Source organism: Nycticebus coucang, chromosome 5 (genome assembly GCF_027406575.1).
Source record: "Nycticebus coucang isolate mNycCou1 chromosome 5, mNycCou1.pri, whole genome shotgun sequence".
In the NCBI taxonomy this organism is placed as follows: Eukaryota; Metazoa; Chordata; class Mammalia; order Primates; family Lorisidae; genus Nycticebus; species Nycticebus coucang.
This window is the reverse complement of record NC_069784.1, coordinates 93,094,538-93,112,739: the sequence shown is the minus strand read 5'-3', so window position 1 is coordinate 93,112,739 and position 18,202 is coordinate 93,094,538. Positions and strand designations below refer to the sequence as shown.

At 39.3% G+C, this 18,202-nt stretch overlaps 1 protein-coding gene across 2 annotated transcripts in view; it reads left to right on the top strand.

Moving 5' to 3' along the window:
- The window catches only part of FRK (fyn related Src family tyrosine kinase), a 113,417-nt gene that overhangs the window by 77,922 nt on the left and 17,293 nt on the right, over positions 1 to 18,202 (top strand). For both annotated transcript variants that reach the window (XM_053592515.1, XM_053592514.1), the window contains exons 3-4: positions 15,938 to 16,101; positions 16,932 to 17,100. In XM_053592515.1, coding sequence (XP_053448490.1) covers positions 15,938 to 16,101; positions 16,932 to 17,100 — 333 coding nt within the window. The remainder of the gene's footprint in view (positions 1 to 15,937; positions 16,102 to 16,931; positions 17,101 to 18,202) is intronic.

Genomic DNA, 18,202 nt, shown 5'->3' with positions numbered 1-18,202 from the left:
CACAAACACATGAGTGATGTTTTGCACTACAACTTTAGGAGGGCTGTGGTCACTAGGTGATAGGATTTGTTCAGCTCTATTATAATCTTACGGAACCTCTGTCATATATGTGGTGTGTTGTTGACCAAAGCATCCTTACATGAAGATGACTGTAGGGGCATGTGTGTGCTCGTGCAAATGTGCGTGTGAGTTTTGAGAAATAGTTTGCTATTATTTTCTTCATAGAATCAGGTAACTCAATGTGTTTCCTTCTTTACCGGGAGCTGCTAGAAAGGCACAGAATCAAATCCGTGGCCCACATGTTGGGGACATAGAGTGGTGTCTGCAGAGACCTATGTAAAGCATCCCATCTTATTCTTAGAGTCATCCTTCCCTTTACCTGTTGTCTCATTTTCTTCACTTACTTTAAATTTTATTCTGAGGCATTTTCTAATTTATGTGGGCCCTCCAGCCTTTTTTGGAACAGGGTAGGGATATAACTAAATAAATCCATATCAATATTTGGTTTATTTCCTTAGGGTGAGTTTTGAAAAGTAGACGCACTGGGTCTCATGTCACATTATATCTTAACACAGTGAAAGATTTTCTGTTGGAAACTGAGATAATACAATCTGAGTGTGTTAATTCCTGGTGATTTATGGCAGATATAATACCAAGCGAGGCGCCTTAGTCCTGAGAGGGACTGACGCAAGTTGTTTCTCAGAGTGTTTCTCTGCAGTATCAGATGCTGCAAGTGTTACTGTAATGTGAAATTGTACAGATAATTTTCAATTAAATTAGCTGACACAATATTGAATATTATAGTTCTGTATGTTAATTAAAGAGGTACTTACCTTCTTTAGATACCAGATACACCTCTGAACCTTTAGAAGCTACCTTTCTCGAGGGTTGGCTTATTTCCTTATGGTGTTAGACTACAGGGATCTTGAGAATAAGAACAATATTTTTTTCAAAAACGTGGTAAGAATCTGAACAGATATATGGTTCAGGCTTGTGATTTCTGTGCTCTATAACATGGAAGAGATAAGCCAATTTTTGCCTGTAAGGGTTCCTGATTGTGTTGTTGTGAACTATGAAGTAACTTCAGCTTGACCTTCTAGACCAATAGCGATTCGGAAAGACCCCAGGATGTGGGAGCTATCAGGTGAATCCTCAAATAGCATTTTTAGTAAGCTGTTTTGAATCACCTAATGAAGACATTTTCTTAATGGGTCTTCACCAAACTCAGTCTATCAGGTCAATAGTAAAATTTACTGCTCAATATTCATAACACACTTGGCTGTGTGGGAGAGCGGTACTATTTAGGAACCACTAGTTGAGTTTGTATGCATAAAATAAGTCAGTCCCATTTATTCCCTTTGGTGTTAGTGGGTTTTTTCCTTTTCCTAGAAAAGGAGAGAACAACTCTTCAACATGATGACACTTTAATATTTTAAAATCGATGTGCTTTCTCATCTCAAAATTACTGAGACTGGAATCTTACTCTATTTGCTATAGAATAGAATTCAGAGTAGAATAAATTTGTGTCTTGAATTCTGTTTTAATGGGCGATACAACATAACAACTCATTTAAATGTTATTTACTTATTGGTGTAGAACTATCTTTACATGATTTTGCAGGCAGTGGTGTAGGGAACCATTGTGTTTGTCTTTGTCATAGTTTTGGAAAGTATAAACAAAACTTTCAAAAACAAACTGGACAAGTGAGAAGTCTTCTCACATAGAATTAATAGCATTTTCTTTGCTTACTATATTTGCTACCCACAATGTTATGTAGCCATTATTGTGCAAAAGGTGGAAAGTGTTACTTTGGTGGTTCCTCTCTTTTTTTGACAAGGCTGTTTCACAATACTGATACTGTAATACGGTACTCACACATTGCATACAGAAATATCTATAGTTCTTGTGAACAATGACACTCCAACTATCCCTGTGGGAGTATATAGATAAGATCATTATTCTCATTTTCTAGATAAGGAAACTGAAATGAAATTCCTTGCCTGAGGTCAAAGAACAAATCACTGGCAGAATAAGATTAGGGCAGACATTTCTCGATTTTCAATCCTTTGCTCAATCAACAAAGTCATATTGTTTTACTCAGTATGGGAAGAGATTATTATCAGTCAGTAGGAATAAGGCTCTGCCAAGATGATGTCAGAAGACCAGCTGAAAAATGAGAATCTGCTCAATCAGCCATTTGTTTATCTATAAAATACCAAACTACTTGTTATACTGATGTTCTTTCAGGGAGCCGACTAGATGTCTTTGTGTCTTATAGACACAACATCTGACTTTATATTGTATCCCTAAGTTAGTTTCTGAAGATCTTGCATTTCATAATTATTTAATATGCTACTGTGTGGTGGAGTTGGGACAGAGCTTTCTGAGAGTGCTTTATGATAAAATCTCACAGCATTGTTGTAAGTAGTGACAAACAAACCCTTTTCTACCATCAAAATCCCCAAGGTGAGAATTACTTAAGTTTTATGAAAGGACTACAGAATAAAAGCTTGCTATTAGAAGAAAGCTAGGCTCCTATACCTGCCACCAACTTCATATAAGTGCATTTGGGCAGGGCAGATGGGATTGAAATCATGAGACCCCGTGTAGATCACCTGGATCCCCTTGAATCAGTTACTCTGGGTATGAAGGTGGCCAAATAATCACGTGACGGAGAGAATACTCCATACAGAAGTGAGTGCAGAATAGCTGAATTTTTCCCACATGAAACAAATCTTCATTGTGCACCTCATGCTACCTCCTGTATCTCTGAGATATCTTGGACATGTTCTGGTAGATAAATCAGTTGACAGGTGAAACATTTCTGCCTATGTCAAACAGAATGAGTGAAGCTAAATATGTAAACGCAGGATCCCTGGCTTTTTAGCTCAATTTAATCACGATGCCAGTGACTTTATTGATAGATTACTCCATTTTATTTTATAGTTATCCTTGTATTTTTTTTAGTTGAACTACTAAAATGCTTAACTAATCTGAACTTACAGTATTTCACAATAAGAACGGCACAAGCATTATCATTCACTTACAGTCTTTAGGATTTAGAACAGGTTGGTTCAATAATAATCACCACAAACAAGAAAAGGGAAGGAAAATTCCTTTCTCCCTAGTCCTGGGATCTCTGACTTTGATCTTCATTAGGGGAGAAACTTTGTAAGGGTGTGCATTCACCACTAATAAATTAAAATCGTATTTGTTTACTCATGAATACATGTATATTAAAAGTGCCTTTATTCTGACTACGATGTATTGAGTTTCCCTGATGTAGTTTTTGTGGTCTAATTTTTAAGTAATATATATCTTTCGGTCCTATTCAGATCGAAAAGCTGAATGAACTATATATAAATGCCCATCATGCTAGCTAGAGATGGGAAATTATTTCTGCATTACATTTTACAAATCAGGAAACTAGACATTGACTTGAATGGCTATCCTCTAACAGTGTTTATATCCTGAGGCTAAGTTTGTTGTTTTCACCTTTAAGATAAGATTCCAGGGAAGTCTTGTTAAGTCTTAAAAGCATTTGTATAATTATCTATTTAATGTTGTAGCAGACATTTCAGAAACGTGAATATCCCTCCGTAGCCAAGCGTCAATGCATCATTCATTTGGTAGATGGTAGTTGTTACTCTGTGCCAAGCTCTGATCAGCTACTGGATCAAGAGAGCAGAACCGCTGCCCTTGCAGAGTTAAACCGTTGAACAGGGTTACGTGACAGAAAGGAGAATCTGGGGTGGATGGGAAAGGCTGGCTCAGATTTAAGTTGAGACCCGAAGGAGGGTCCAGCTTCTAGAAGATTCATAGGAAAAGCATTCCAATGGAATTCAAAAGCTCCAAGGTGAGAATTACAGAAGTTTTATTAGGGAACTACAAAAAGAGATTGGGATTCAGGGAGAGAAAGCAGTGGGTATCAGAAATGTTTGAATACTAAGGTGGAAACATTTGGAAATTTGGAGATTTTTTTTTTAAAGCTTACTTTTTTATTTTAATGTTGAAAAATCAAGACCCAGTGAAACTGACATATTTTTGGTCACATAGTAGTAAAATTATAACTTAAATCTCCGATTTCCCAATCTATTGCGTTTTCTATTAAACAAAATTGCTCTCATTGTGACTGTAACTGCTGGATGTATAGCGAAGTACTGGTTTTTACAGGTAGAGTTGAACCTGCATCTACAGAGACCTGGCACACATTAATTTAGGCTTTCTTTCCTTTCTTTTTTTTTTTTTTGCAGTTTTTGGCTGGGGCTGGGTTTGAACCTGCCACCTCTGGCATATGGGGCCAGCACCCTACTCCTTTGAGCCACAGGCACTGCCCTAGGCTTTCTTTATAATCAATATAATTGCCAAAGCCATATCAATCATTGTGATTCGTATCCCTTATTAAGAAAATCACAAGGACTGCTTTAACCCCTCAATCATCTATTTACCTTAGTCTTTAGCTTAGAAACCATTAGATCCTTTATGGTGCACTAAAAGGAACTTGTAAGTTTGTGTTTAATTTCCACGTAGCTCATTTCAATCTGGAGTCAGAAGATGGTCCATCTTGTTTATAAAAGGGAAATTATTTTTATTGCTTACAGTGATTTCCAGTTACTGACCTGTTGGCTTGCTAGACCTATCAGCTGTGATTTATAAACCTTTTTTTTTTTTTGATAGAATGGCACAGCTTAAATTTTCAGGCCAATCATTTCTATAAATTGCAGGTATACTTTATATTTAGCTACCCTCCCTTTATTACTGTGGAGAAATGAATTGGGGCTCAGGTGATATTGTTTATATTGTTTATAGCTCTCTTCAATTTTTCATTAGCCTTGGAATCCATTTACAGAAATCTGTGATGAGCTACGTCTATATCCTACTAAAGCCAAGTATTTGATGATGATTATGCAGGGTAATTAATGCCGCCCCAAGAGTCAATCAGTGGGAATGGTAACTGGAGAGATCATAGTAAAAAGATGTGTTCTTGATACTTAAAATTTATAATTTAAGAAACTGATAGTGGGGCAGTGCTGGTGGCTCAGTGGGTAGGGCACCGGCCCCATATACCAAGGGTGGTGGGTTCAAACCTGGCCCCAGCCAAACTGCAACAAAAAAATAGCCGGGTGTTTTGGAAGGAGCCTGTAGTCCCGGCTGCTTGGGAGGCTGAGGCAAGAGAATTGCCTAAGCCCAGGAGTTGGAGGTTGCTGTGAGTTGTGTGACGCCACGCCACTCTACCAAGGGCATTAAAGTGAGACTCTGTCGCTACCAAAAAAAAAAAAGAAAGAAACTGATAGTGTTTTTGGAGGAGCTTAGTGTATTCTTGCCCTCTGTATTCCAGTGTAAAGGTCTAAGAGTAAAACATATTACTGTATGCACAGGACATAATTTTATTGTTATGAACTTTATGATCTAATAAGACACCTAGATCTACTCTCTGAAATCCACTGGTTGTGAAGAATCTTAGAGTTACAGGTCCCAGGTTTGTTCGAATCCTGGAGGTGGCACCTTTTATGAGTAATAAAGCAGGTGTATTAATAACTACCTTACGTGATTGTTACGAGGATACAAGAAGATAACATACTAGTTAGTGCTCAGCACAGTGCATGCTTCAACAAATGTGAATATAACAGAACGTTAAAATGGAATTTTTGACTGAGGTTATCAAGATAACATGGGAGTGAGATTCCACAGTCAGATCCTTGTACTCAGCCTTGACAAAGGAATTGGTCAAAGACAGGTCCTGCCACCCTTGGATCTCTCAGCTTATTAATGATTTATAAAGGACATGAGGAGTGAAAAGGAGGAAGGATGCGGTGAGCGCATTTTGCTTTTAGAGAAAGCTGTTGGCGCATAATGAGAACACTTTCTTCCCGGGCTGAGTGGGACAGGAAATTTAGTGAGAGGGAGCTTCACAACAGCCACTCTGAGATCCAGCGTTCTGCTCTCTCCAGTTGGGAGGACGGAGCACAGGTGCCTGACTCAGCCTGTGAGGCTAATGCAGCCGAGAGCAGTGCCTCAGGGCAGCAGTCTCTCCTCCCCATAGTTGATCTGCAGGGCCAGGGCTGTGGGAGTGTTCTCTCAGGGGCACGGGGTGCCTCGCTATGAGCAAAAGCGCCAGGGACTGTACATGGATGGACTTGGGGTTTGGTTTCTGCCCCAGAGGACTTTTAACAGAGAATGTGCTGGGTGAATTGGCCAAGAAATGGAAGCTGAGAGGGGGTTGTGTGGAGGCAGCCTACCTCGGAAACTTCGGCATCTTCCCCAACTGCACTGAGAAATCCTGCAGCGATGGGCAGCTCCACAGAGCCTGCGGGAGTGTCAGGAGCCCAGTCAGCTAGAGGGTTTGCCGGCCGCTCGGAGAGTGAAGCTGCCGACACTGGTGCGGGTCTAAGTAGCCTTTCCACCCTTTACCCCTCCCGTCTCTGCCTGTACCCTGGAAACTCAGGACCACCTGGCAAGGGGAGGGGAGGGAGCAGCTCCAGGCAAAGAGACAGACAGGAAGCCGCACACACCACCTTTTCCACTGCCGCCTTTCAGCCTGAAGCGGGCCTGGACCGTGGAAGGAGAGATTTGACATTCAGTCGTGTAGCAGGGTGTTTTGGCTAATGCTCTGGACTGGGCACTAGGCTTGAATGGCGACGGCAGTCATGATTTTAAGTAAAAGTGGAAAAGTTCTGCTGTAGCTTTTCTCCATGGGCAAGGGGATGTTACTCTCAATGAGTACAAATTAAAGAGTACGGGGAAGAAAATGAGAGGTGTGTGATTACATTATTAGCTGTGCTTGTTGGCTGTATAGGTTTCATTACTGGTGTTGATGCTGTTAGGTTACTTTCAGATACTTTCCAATTCGCTGCTGCACACCCAGAGTCGTGATCTTTGTTTGATCTTTCACACCCCTGTACCACAGGTCAGCTCAGTTCCTTAGGGGACATTTTGTAACCAGATTTTTCTCAGTGCTTACCCCCAAATTTGCTTTAAGTTAATGTTCTATGAGCACTTTATTGAGAAGTTTTACATCTAAGGTGAAAATTAGGTAGCATTTACCGTATAACCTTTCTGACTGACATAATTCAGCACGGACCATGACGTAGCACTTTGGGACTTGCTCTTCCATTTGTCCATGAACAGGAGAAAATAATCTTATTGTTTAGTATTCTTTTAAATTGACATGGAATATACACTATAAAGGTATAGAATTAACAAGAGTTTAGTTTGATGAATACAAAATGAACACACTCAAGTAACCTCCCCCGTCAAGAAATAGAATAACAATAAAACCCTCATCTCAACAGTTTTGCTTGTTCATAAGCTTTTAAAGAATGGAACCATATTTTCATGTGTGTGAGATTCATCCACATTGTTGTGTGTAATTGCAGTTTGTTTATTTACAAATCTGTACAATGTTGGACAAATAGGTAACTTTTTTTAGTTAATTTTGTTATTACCTAGTTGATAGATATTTGGATTGTTTCTAGATTTAGACTCATAAATGATGCCACCAAAAGCATTCTTATAAATGTGTTTTGGTGAATATATTCTTTTTGTTGATTTTCTGAATAGGAGTGGAATTACTATATTATAGATGTGACTATGGTCAGCTTTAGTGATTTTCAAAATGGCGATAAAAATTGCCTTTCCATCAACTGTGTATGAGAAGTCGGTCTACTTCTTTGCCAATCCTTGATAGTGTCTGTCTTTTCAGATTAGCTTTTCTGGTGTGGGCCAATTATTTTTTGAGGAAAATGTCCTAGCTCTTGGCATGCCCTCTGTAGACCTCCCTGTGGGGGCTGGGATGGTCTTTTCCTTTCCATGAGCGTGTTGCTCCAGCTCCACTGATTATTGAAGCATAGGATTCTATAGTTAGCCAGGAACTGAAAATAGCTGTAGTTGTGGTAAATGCCGCTCAATGCTTATCAATAACTTCACTAAGTGAAAGAATGGATAGAGAGTGCATTAGTCAATATTTTAAATGCAAGTGTGGAAAATCCGATTCAAACTAGTTTAAACAAGGAGGTAATTAATTGACTCCTGTAGCTGAGAATGCCAGGTGTGGCTGGCTCCCAGGACTAAGCTTCACTTTCCATATCAAGACTGCTTTGCACTGGGCTGCTTCTCTTCTCAGGCAAGATTGCTTCCTGCCCGGGGTCCAGGAATCTGCCATTAAGTCTATAAACTCCCAGCAGTGAAATCAAAACCCAAACCAAAGAAACACTTTCCTGAATCTTGTTGGAGCTCCCTAACACAAGTTCTGAAATTGAGGTTTCTTGGGTGTGATTGTTCTGTTTGTACCTGTACCTTCCTTAAATTGTGTGGCCACCAAGTCCCCCGGACCATGTGCTCTTAGGAAACAATGATTCTCTAAGAAAAATTGAGGGTGCTAATAACAGAAGAAGGGACAGTGGTTGGTGGCAGGTAGAAGTTAACAGTTTCCACTACAAGTTGGACAACTTAAAAAGAATACAGTTAACCAGTGTGATGAAAATATTTCCAGTTGTATATAAAACCAGCGCATGATACCCCATGATTGCATTAATGTACACAGCTATGATTTAATAAAAAAAAAGAAGGAGGGTGGAGCAAGATGGCAGCCGAGTAACAGCTTCCTTGCATCTGGGCACCGTGAGTCTGGGGATATAGGACTCCAGGCATCTCTGGCTGGTGGGATCTGCCTATCATCACCCCTGAGAGGACACAGGGAGTCAGCCAGAGACTTCTGGACCCCAAGAGGAGGACTAAAACAGTGGAAAACCGGCAAGTGGTCGCGTGTGTTCAATCCGCCTAAACCCGCCCGCAACTGTAAGTTCAGTAGCAGCAAGACTGCAAACCAGAAAGGCCTTACCTGTGAACTGTTTTGGTGTCTTTGGACTTGGCACTCAGCTGAACTGCCTTGGGGAGAGCCTGAGCGGGAGTGCGGAGAACTCTGGCCTTTGTCTAGGGCCCCAGTCTGAGCCGCTGAGCCAGACGGAGCTAATAGAGTTTGGCTCTGGGTCACAGGCAGACATTGTGAGCGATCTGCCCCGGCAAGCTCCGCCCTCAGGGTCGCAGAGCTGGAATTGGGTGGGAGCTGGTAACCCAGCAACCAAGTAGCCTAAGGGCGGGGTCTGAGCCGCCTTGCAGCCCTAACCCTCGGGGGCAGAGGGAGACCAGTTTTGACACACAGGGTAAGTGGATAGCCACTTCAGCAGTGATTCCAGCAACAAGCACTTCCCTGAGAAAGCTTCTGCTCAGTAAGTGAACAAGTTCAAAGTGCCTTTTAAGTGGGCTGAAGAGAGATATAGGGTGTCTACCTGCTGGGGTTCGAGAAACTAGCAGCCTCCAGTCGTATCAGAACTGTGATTAACATCTCATACCCCAGAAGACCACGTGTTGCCCAGACAATATTCAATTCCATATACATACTGCTTTGTTTTTGGTTGCGTGTGTGTTTTTTTTTGTTTGTTTGTTTGGTTTGGTTGTTTTTTTTGTTTATTTTGATGTTCTAGATTGTTGTTTTGTTTTTTAAGTTCAACCTTTTCCATACAGATCCTTTTTCTTTCTCAATTTTTCTAATTTAATTATAATTTCCCATTGCTGCCTATTTCAATAATCAGAACTTCATTTTTGTTAGTGTTTCTACCACTATTATTTGGTTTTTCCAGCCAATTTTATCCCGTAAAGTTTTCTGTTTGCTTGTTTTGGTTTGATTTATAGCATTTTTGTCTTTCCTCTCTACTTGGTGGAGGTGGGGTACTGTGTCTGATCAGGTTAGCAAAGAGCTGCTGACCTCAAGGGAACCACCCCACTTGGCACCCCCAGAAGGTGTTTTTTTTTTTTTTTTTAAGGTTGTATCAAAGTACCCTACTGTACACCTATATTGCTCTGTCTCCCTCTTTCTGTGCCTCTCTTCTTTTTGTCAATATTCCTTTCACCCAACCACTCTCCTTTCTCTATTTTTCTTTTTTTCATTTTTTTTTTTTCTTATCACTTGGTCCTCATTTCTTTCATCGCTTTTTTGCTCTTAAACCTTCTCACCCTTCTGGTCCTGTAACCCTTAGTCCACAGGCACAAGAACTTAAAGAGCAAGAGGAATTGAAAGGAAAATTAGGGCAAGTAAACAGATAAAAGAAATCACCCATGAGGAAGAATCAGCAGAAAACTCCAGGCAACATGAAGAACCAGTCCAGAACTACCCCGCCAAGGGACCATGAGGTAGCTACTGCAGAGGATTCCACCTATACAGAAATGTTAGGAATGACAGAAAGGGAATTTAGAATACACATGTTGAAAACAATGAAGGAAATGATGGAAACAATGAAGGAAACTGTTAATAAAGTGGAAAATAACCAAAAGGAAATTCAAAAACAGAATCAAATAAGAGATGAACGATATGAAGAATATAAAAAGGATATAGCAGAGTTGAAGGAAATGAAACAGTCAATCAGGGAACTTAAAGATGCAATGGAAAGTATCAGCAACAGGTTAGACCATGCAGAAGAAAGAATTTCAGAGGTAGAAGACAAAGTTTTTGAGATAACTCAGATAGTAAAAGAGGCAGAAAAGAAGAGAGAGAAAGCAGAACGTTCACTGTCAGAATTATGGGACTTTATGAAGCGTTCCAACATACGAGTTATAGGAATTCCAGAAAGGGAAGAAGAATGCCCCAGAGGAATGGAAGCCATACTAGAGAATATTATAAAAGAAAATTTCCCAAATATCACCAAAGATTCTGACACACTGCTTTCAGAGGGCTATGGGACCCCAGGTCGCCTCAACTCTAACCGAGCTTCTCCAAGACACATTGTGATGAACCTGTCCAAAGTCAAGACCAAAGAAAAGATTCTGCAAGCTGCCAGGAGTAAGCGCCAGTTGACCTACAGTGGCAAATCCATCAGATTGACCGCAGACTTCTCTAATGAAACTTTCCAAGCAAGAAGACAATGGTCATCTACCTTTAATCTACTTAAACAGAACAATTTTCAGCCCAGAATTCTGTACCCTGCTAAGCTAAGCTTCAAAATTGACGGAGAAATCAAATCATTTACGGATATACAAACATTGAGGAAATTCGCCACAACAAGACCAGCTCTACAGGAAATACTTCAACCTGTTCTGCACACTGACCACCACAATGGATCAGCAGCAAAGTAAGAACTCAGAAATTAAAGGACAGAACCTAACCTCCACACTGATGCAAAAGATAAAACTAAGCAATGGACTCTCACAAAATAAGACGAATAGAATACTACCACACTTGTCAATTATCTTAATAAATGTTAATGGCTTGAATTCCCCACTGAAGAGACATAGATTGGTTGACTGGATTAAAAAACACAAGCCATCCATTTGCTGTCTGCAAGAAACACACCTGGCTTCAAAAGACAAATTAAAGCTCCGAGTCAAGGGTTGGAAGACAATTTTTCAGGCAAATGGAATTCAGAAGAAAAGAGGAGTTGCAATCTTATTTTCAGACACATGTGGATTTAAAGCAACTAAAGTCAAAAAAGACAAAGATGGTCACTTTATATTGGTCAAGGGAAAAATACAACAAGAAGACATTTCAATTCTAAATATTTATGCACCCAATTTAAATGCTCCCAGATTCTTGAAGCAGACCTTACTCAGTCTGAGCAATATGATATCTGATAATACCATCATAACAGGGGACTTTAACACTCCTCTTACAGAGCTGGACAGATCCTCTAAACAGAAATTAAACAAGGATATAAGAGACTTAAATGAGACTCTAGAACAACTGTGCTTGATAGACGCATATAGAACACTCTACCCCAAAGATAAAGAATATACATTCTTCTCATCACCCCATGGAACATTCTCCAAAATTGATCATATCCTGGGACACAAAACAAATATCAACAGAATCAAAAGAATTGAAATTTTACCTTGTATCTTCTCAGACCTTAAGGCATTAAAGGTGGAACTCAACTCTAACAAAAATGCTCGACCCCACCCAAAGGCATGGAAACTAAACAATCTTCTGTTGAATAACAGATGGGTGCAGGAAGAAATAAAACAGGAAATCATTAACTTCCTTGAGCATAACAACAATGAAGACACAAGCTACCAAAACCTGTGGGATATTGCAAAAGCAGTTTTGAGAGGAAAATTCATCGCTTTAGATGCCTACATTCGAAAAACTGAAAGAGAGCACATCAACAATCTCACAAGAGATCTTATGGAATTGGAAAAATAAGAACAATCTAAGCCTAAACTCAGTAGAAGAAAAGAAATATCCAAAATCAAATCAGAGATCAATGAAATTGAAAACAAAAGAATCATTCAGAAAATTAATGAAACAAGGAGTTGGTTTTTTGAAAAAATAAATAAAATAGATAAACCATTGGCCAGACTAACGAGGAATAGAAAAGTAAAATCTCTAGTAACCTCAATCAGAAATGATATAGGGGAAATAACAACTGATCCCACAGAGATATAAGAGATCATCTCTGAATACTACCAGAAACTCTATGCCCAGAAATTTGACAATGTGAAAGAAATGGATCAATATTTGGAATCACACCCTCTCCCTAGACTCAGCCAGGAAGAAATAGAGCTCCTGGACAGACCAATTTCAAGCACTGAGATCAAAGAAACAATAAAAAAGCTTCCAACTAAAAAATGCCCTGGTCCAGATGGCTTCACTCCAGAATTCTATCAAACCTTCAAGGAAGAGCTTATTCCTGTACTGCAGAAATTATTCCAAAAAATTGAGGAAGAAGGAATCTTCCCCAACACATTCTATGAAGCAAACATCACCCTGATACCAAAACCAGGAAAAAACCCAAACAAAAAGGAGAATTTCAGACCAATCTCACTCATGAACATAGACGCAAAAATTCTCAACAAAATCCTAGCCAATAGATTACAGCTTATCATCAAAAAAGTCATTCATCATGATCAAGTAGGCTTCATCCCAGGGATGCAAGGCTGGTTTAACATACGCAAGTCTATAAATGTTATCCACCATATTAACAGAGGCAAAAATAAAGATCACATGATCCTCTCAATAGATGCAGAAAAAGCATTTGATAAAATCCAGCATCCTTTTCTAATTAGAACTCTGAAGAGTATAGGCATAGGTGGCACATTTCTAAAACTGATTGAAGCTATCTATGACAAACCCACAGCCAATATTTTACTGAATGGAGTAAAACTGAAAGCTTTTCCTCTTAGAACTGGAACCAGACAAGGTTGTCCTCTGTCACCTTTACTATTCAACATAGTGCTGGAAGTTCTAGCCAATACAATTAGGCAAGACAAGGAAATAAAGGGAATCCAAATGGGAGCAGAGGAGGTCAAACTCTCCCTCTTTGCTGACGACATGATCTTATACTTAGAGAACCCCAAAGACTCAACCACAAGACTCCTAGAAGTCATCAAAAAATACAGTAATGTTTCAGGATATAAAATCAATGTCCACAAGTCAGTAGCCTTTGTGTACACCAATAACAGTCAAGATGAGAAGCTAATTAAGGACACAACTCCCTTCACCATAGTCTCAAAGAAAATCAAATACCTAGGAATATACCTAACGAAGGAGGTGAAGGACCTGTATAAAGAAAACTATGAAATCCTCAGAAAGGAAATAGCAGAGGATATTAACAAATGGAAGAACATGCTCATGGATGGGAAGAATCAACATTGTTAAAATGTCCATACTTCCCAAAGCAATCTACCTATTCAATGCCATTCCTATCAAAATACCAACATCATACTTTCAAGATTTGGAAAAAATGATACTGCGTTTTGTATGGAACTGGAAAAAACCCCGTATAGCTAAGGCAGTTCTCTGTAATAAAAATAAAGCTGGGGGCATCAGCATACCAGATTTTAGTCTGTACTACAAAGCCATAGTGCTCAAGACAGCATGGTACTGGCACAAAAACAGAGACATAGACACTTGGAATCGAATTGAAAACCAAGAAATGAAACTAACATCTTACAACCACCTAATCTTTGATAAACCAAACAAGAACATACCCTGGGGGAAAGACTCCCTATTCAATAAATGGTGTTGGGAGAACTGGATGTCTACATGTAAAAGACTGAAACTGGACCCACACCTTTCCCCACTCACAAAAATTGATTCAAGATGGATAAAGGACTTAAACTTAAGGCATGAAACAATAAAAACCCTCCAAGAAAGCATAGGAAAAACACTGGAAGATATTGGCCTGGGGAAAGACTTCATGAAGAAGACTGCCATGGCAATTGCAACAACAACAAAAATAAACAAATGGGACTTCATTAAACTGAAAAGCTTCTGTACAGCTAAGGAGACAATAACCAAAGCAAAGAGACAACCTACACAATGGGAAAGGATATTTGCATATTTTCAATCAGACAAAAGCTTGATAACTAGGATCTATAGAGAACTCAAATTAATCCACATGAAAAAAGCCAAGAATCCCTTATATCAATGGGCAAGAGACATGAATAGAACTTTCTCTAAAGACGACAGACGAATGGCTAACAAACACATGAAAAAATGTTCATCATCTCTATATATTAGAGAAATGCAAATCATAACAACCCTGAGATATCATCTAACCCCAGTGAGAATGGCCCACATCACAAAATCTCAAAACTGCAGATGCTGGCGTGGATGTGGAGAGAAGGAAACACTTTTACACTGCTGGTGGGACTGCAAACTAGTACAACCTTTCTGGAAGGAAGTATGGAGAATCCTCAAAGCACTCAAGCTAGACCTCCCATTTGATCCTGCAATCCCATTACTGGGCATCTACCCAGAAGGAAAGAAATCCTTTTATCATAAGGACACTTGTACTAGACTGTTTATTGCAGCTCAATTTACAGTCGCCAAAATGTGGAAACAGCCTAAATGCCCACCAACCCAGGAATGGATTAACAAGCTGTGGTATATGTATACCATGGAATACTATTCAGCCATTAAAAAAAATGGAGACTTTACATCCTTCGTATTAACCTGGATGGACGTGGAAGATATTATTCTTAGTAAAGCATCACAAGAATGGAGAAGCATGAATCCTATGTACTCAATTTTGATATGAGGACAATTAATGACAATTATGGTTATGGGGGGGGAAACAGAAAGAGGGAAGGAAGGAGGTGGGTGGGGCCTTGGTGTGTGTCACACTTTATGAGGGCAAGACATGATTGCAAGAGGGACTTTACCTAACAATTGCAATCAGTGTAACCTGGCTTATTGTACCCTCAATGAATCCCCAACAATAAAAAAAAAAAATAAAAAAAAAGAAAAGAAAAAGAATATAATCTACTTGCTCCTATAAATGCTATAGGACTCACCCTTGGATCAAGCAATGTTGCTGGAAAGTTACACATGTGGACTGCATCATTTGGGGCCTGTGGAATTGCTTTTGTTGAACTGTGCTAGTAGGTTCTGTTATCAGCCTGCATTGAGGGACACTACAATGAATGGGCCTGCAGAATTACTTATGTTATTTTATCTTAGTATTGAGGACTCTATTTACTCTATTTCAGTCTCTATGTTGTAGGATTTTATGGGGGAAATTTCTCCCTGGTCTCTGAACCCAGAGGAGTTAAACTGTTTCAAACACCTTTTGTGATTTTTATCTTGTAAACTCAGTGGTTCTCAAAACTGATAAGATTTCCTTCCTTGCATTGCTGGAATGATAGAGTCAGCATTGCAGCTTGTTTTACTCAAATAGTATTAGTGGGCTTCAAAGCATGGATTTTTTTAGTGTTGACATCATTCCTTTATTTTTATCTTCCTTTAGCATTATTTCTTAATTTTCTCTGTCTCTCTTTTTCTATATACCTTTTATAAAGTTCCTTAAGTCTTTTCTGAAACAAAGTTGAGAAATACATAGAATTCTCTGAAAATTTCATGTCATGCATTGAAAATACAATGACAAAATAAATAAATCTGCTTGGTTTTAGGCAAGCGTTTATTAACAGGACTTATTTTGGGTTTCAGTTTTAGATCAAGGAGTTGTAAAACACTACAGAATCAGAAGACTGGATGAAGGGGGATTTTTTCTCACCCCGAGAAGGAACTTTTCAACACTGAATAAATTTGTGAGGCACTACAGCACTACAAGGGATGGCTTGTGTGTCAAGCTGGGAAAGCCATGCTTAAAGGTGAGATGCTTTCAAGCTGTGTTCCTTTATTTTGAAGTTAACTTTCCCCCTTCTGATAGCTGAGTGTCTGTCACGTGCTGCCAGTTCAGAAAAAAGGAAAAGAAAGGAGATTGCTATTTGATCACCTAAAGCACAGATAGGCAAACCATGAACTGTTTCATGCTTTTCTCTTTTTATAAATAAGCTTTATTGAAACAGATGCTCATTCATTTACCAATTATCTTTGGTTCCTTTTATGCTGTAACAGCAGAGTTTAATATTTGCAACAAAGACTGTCTGGCAGATAGTAAACTAGATTCTAGGAGGACAGGGTTTTGCCTGTTTTGCTGGCAAATAGCACTTAGTTGATGCTTAAAAAATTTTTATTTACTAAATGAAATGAATGAATGAAGAAATGAAAAAATTAGTTTGAAAAAAGATTAAAAATTTAATTATGCAAAAACATAGGATACATCTAATTAAAGCCTGTAGCTAATTTGCGAATTTGTGGGAAGGTGGTAGAACCTCAACTGGGCCTTGAAATTGGGAGGATTTAGCTAGGCCTAGAAACACAGAGAGGTCAAACTAGAGTCGAGTGAGGGTGGTGTTAGGAGCATGAAGGGACGGATAGATAGCGAGGTGCCTGATTTAGTAAGATTTGGGAGAAGATCAGCTTGAGACTTAGCACTGCAGATTCTCCCACCAATGTTTTCTATGTTGAGGTGATTGGAGCACAATTTATAACATTTAACCAGGTTTCATTAAAAAGTACTTAGACTATAATTTTCAACAACAAGAAAATGTTAAATCTACCTTTTTCTTACAAGTCTTCTCTTTATTCTGTGAAACAGATACAGGCCCCAATGCCTTTTGATTTGTCTTATAAAACCGTGGACCAGTGGGAGATAGACCGCAACTCCGTGCAGCTTCTGAAGCGGCTGGGATCTGGCCAGTTTGGCGAAGTATGGGAAGGCCTGTGGAACAACACCACTCCTGTAGCAGTCAAAACGTTAAAACCAGGTGCGAGAACGCCAAAGCCTGAACAGCAGGTTTGATTTTTTGATGAGCTCAGTTTGCCACTGTCCATGTCCTAAAGGTCACTGGACAGCCAGTGCTGGCAGCAGGCAGGTGTGATCATCATTCTCCTTAGCCCAGGAGTTCAAATATAAAGACAAGAGCATGCTCCCTGGATCAGCTGAGTCTGGAAACATCACCAAGTCAAGATTCCAACAACATATTTCTTCTTTAGAAGTAGGATTCAGTCTTCCAATACCCTGCTCCTTGCTTTTTTTCCTAGTTAAAAAATACTGGCTTACCTGAAAATAATTAAACAAAACCAGATGGAACCTTGGTGCTGCTCAGGTAACACCTATTTTACTAAATTCTAATTATGTATGGTTAGAAGGTAAAATGGTCCATCTGAAAGACCTCATATTTGAAAATGTAGGAACTATTTTTTCTTTCATTTCCTTTTTCTCTACAGGGGCAAGTTAAGAGTACACTAAGATTTTTATTCAACCGGGATTTCTTCCTTCCATTTTAAAGATGAAATAAGAAAGAGCTTAAGTAACCTTCGAAGATTTACCAATCATAATGATCTTGAGCAACTGTTGAACAACTCTATGCTTCAGTTTTATCATTTGTAAAATAGAAATCATAATAAGGCTAACCAGGGTTATAATGAAGACTAAATTAAGGTATTAGTGGAAATGTTTTGCATAGTGCCAGGTTTATAGTAAGTGAACAGCTATTATTACTTCAGAGTTAGTAAATGACAGATCTAGGATTTGAGCCCACATCTGTCACTACTGCATCACATGACCTAGAAGTGACGGTTTATAAAAGTGGAGCATTATTGTGGTACCTTCATATCTGCTTCTACTCACATAGGTAAGAGTAATAACCAAAGGCTAGATTATAGTTTTCTGGGGACCTCCATTATTTACCTAGGCCAGAATTCCTAATGGTTTGGGAAGCTCCTTAGTGGTAGACTTTGAGCACTTGGGTTTTGCTGGCTACAGTACAGTGTAACTCCTTTGTTCCCAAAACTGTATGCCGAGGTGCATAGGGCACCACAGTGAATTCACAGGGGTGCTGTGGGATATTTAAAAGTTTTGAAAAC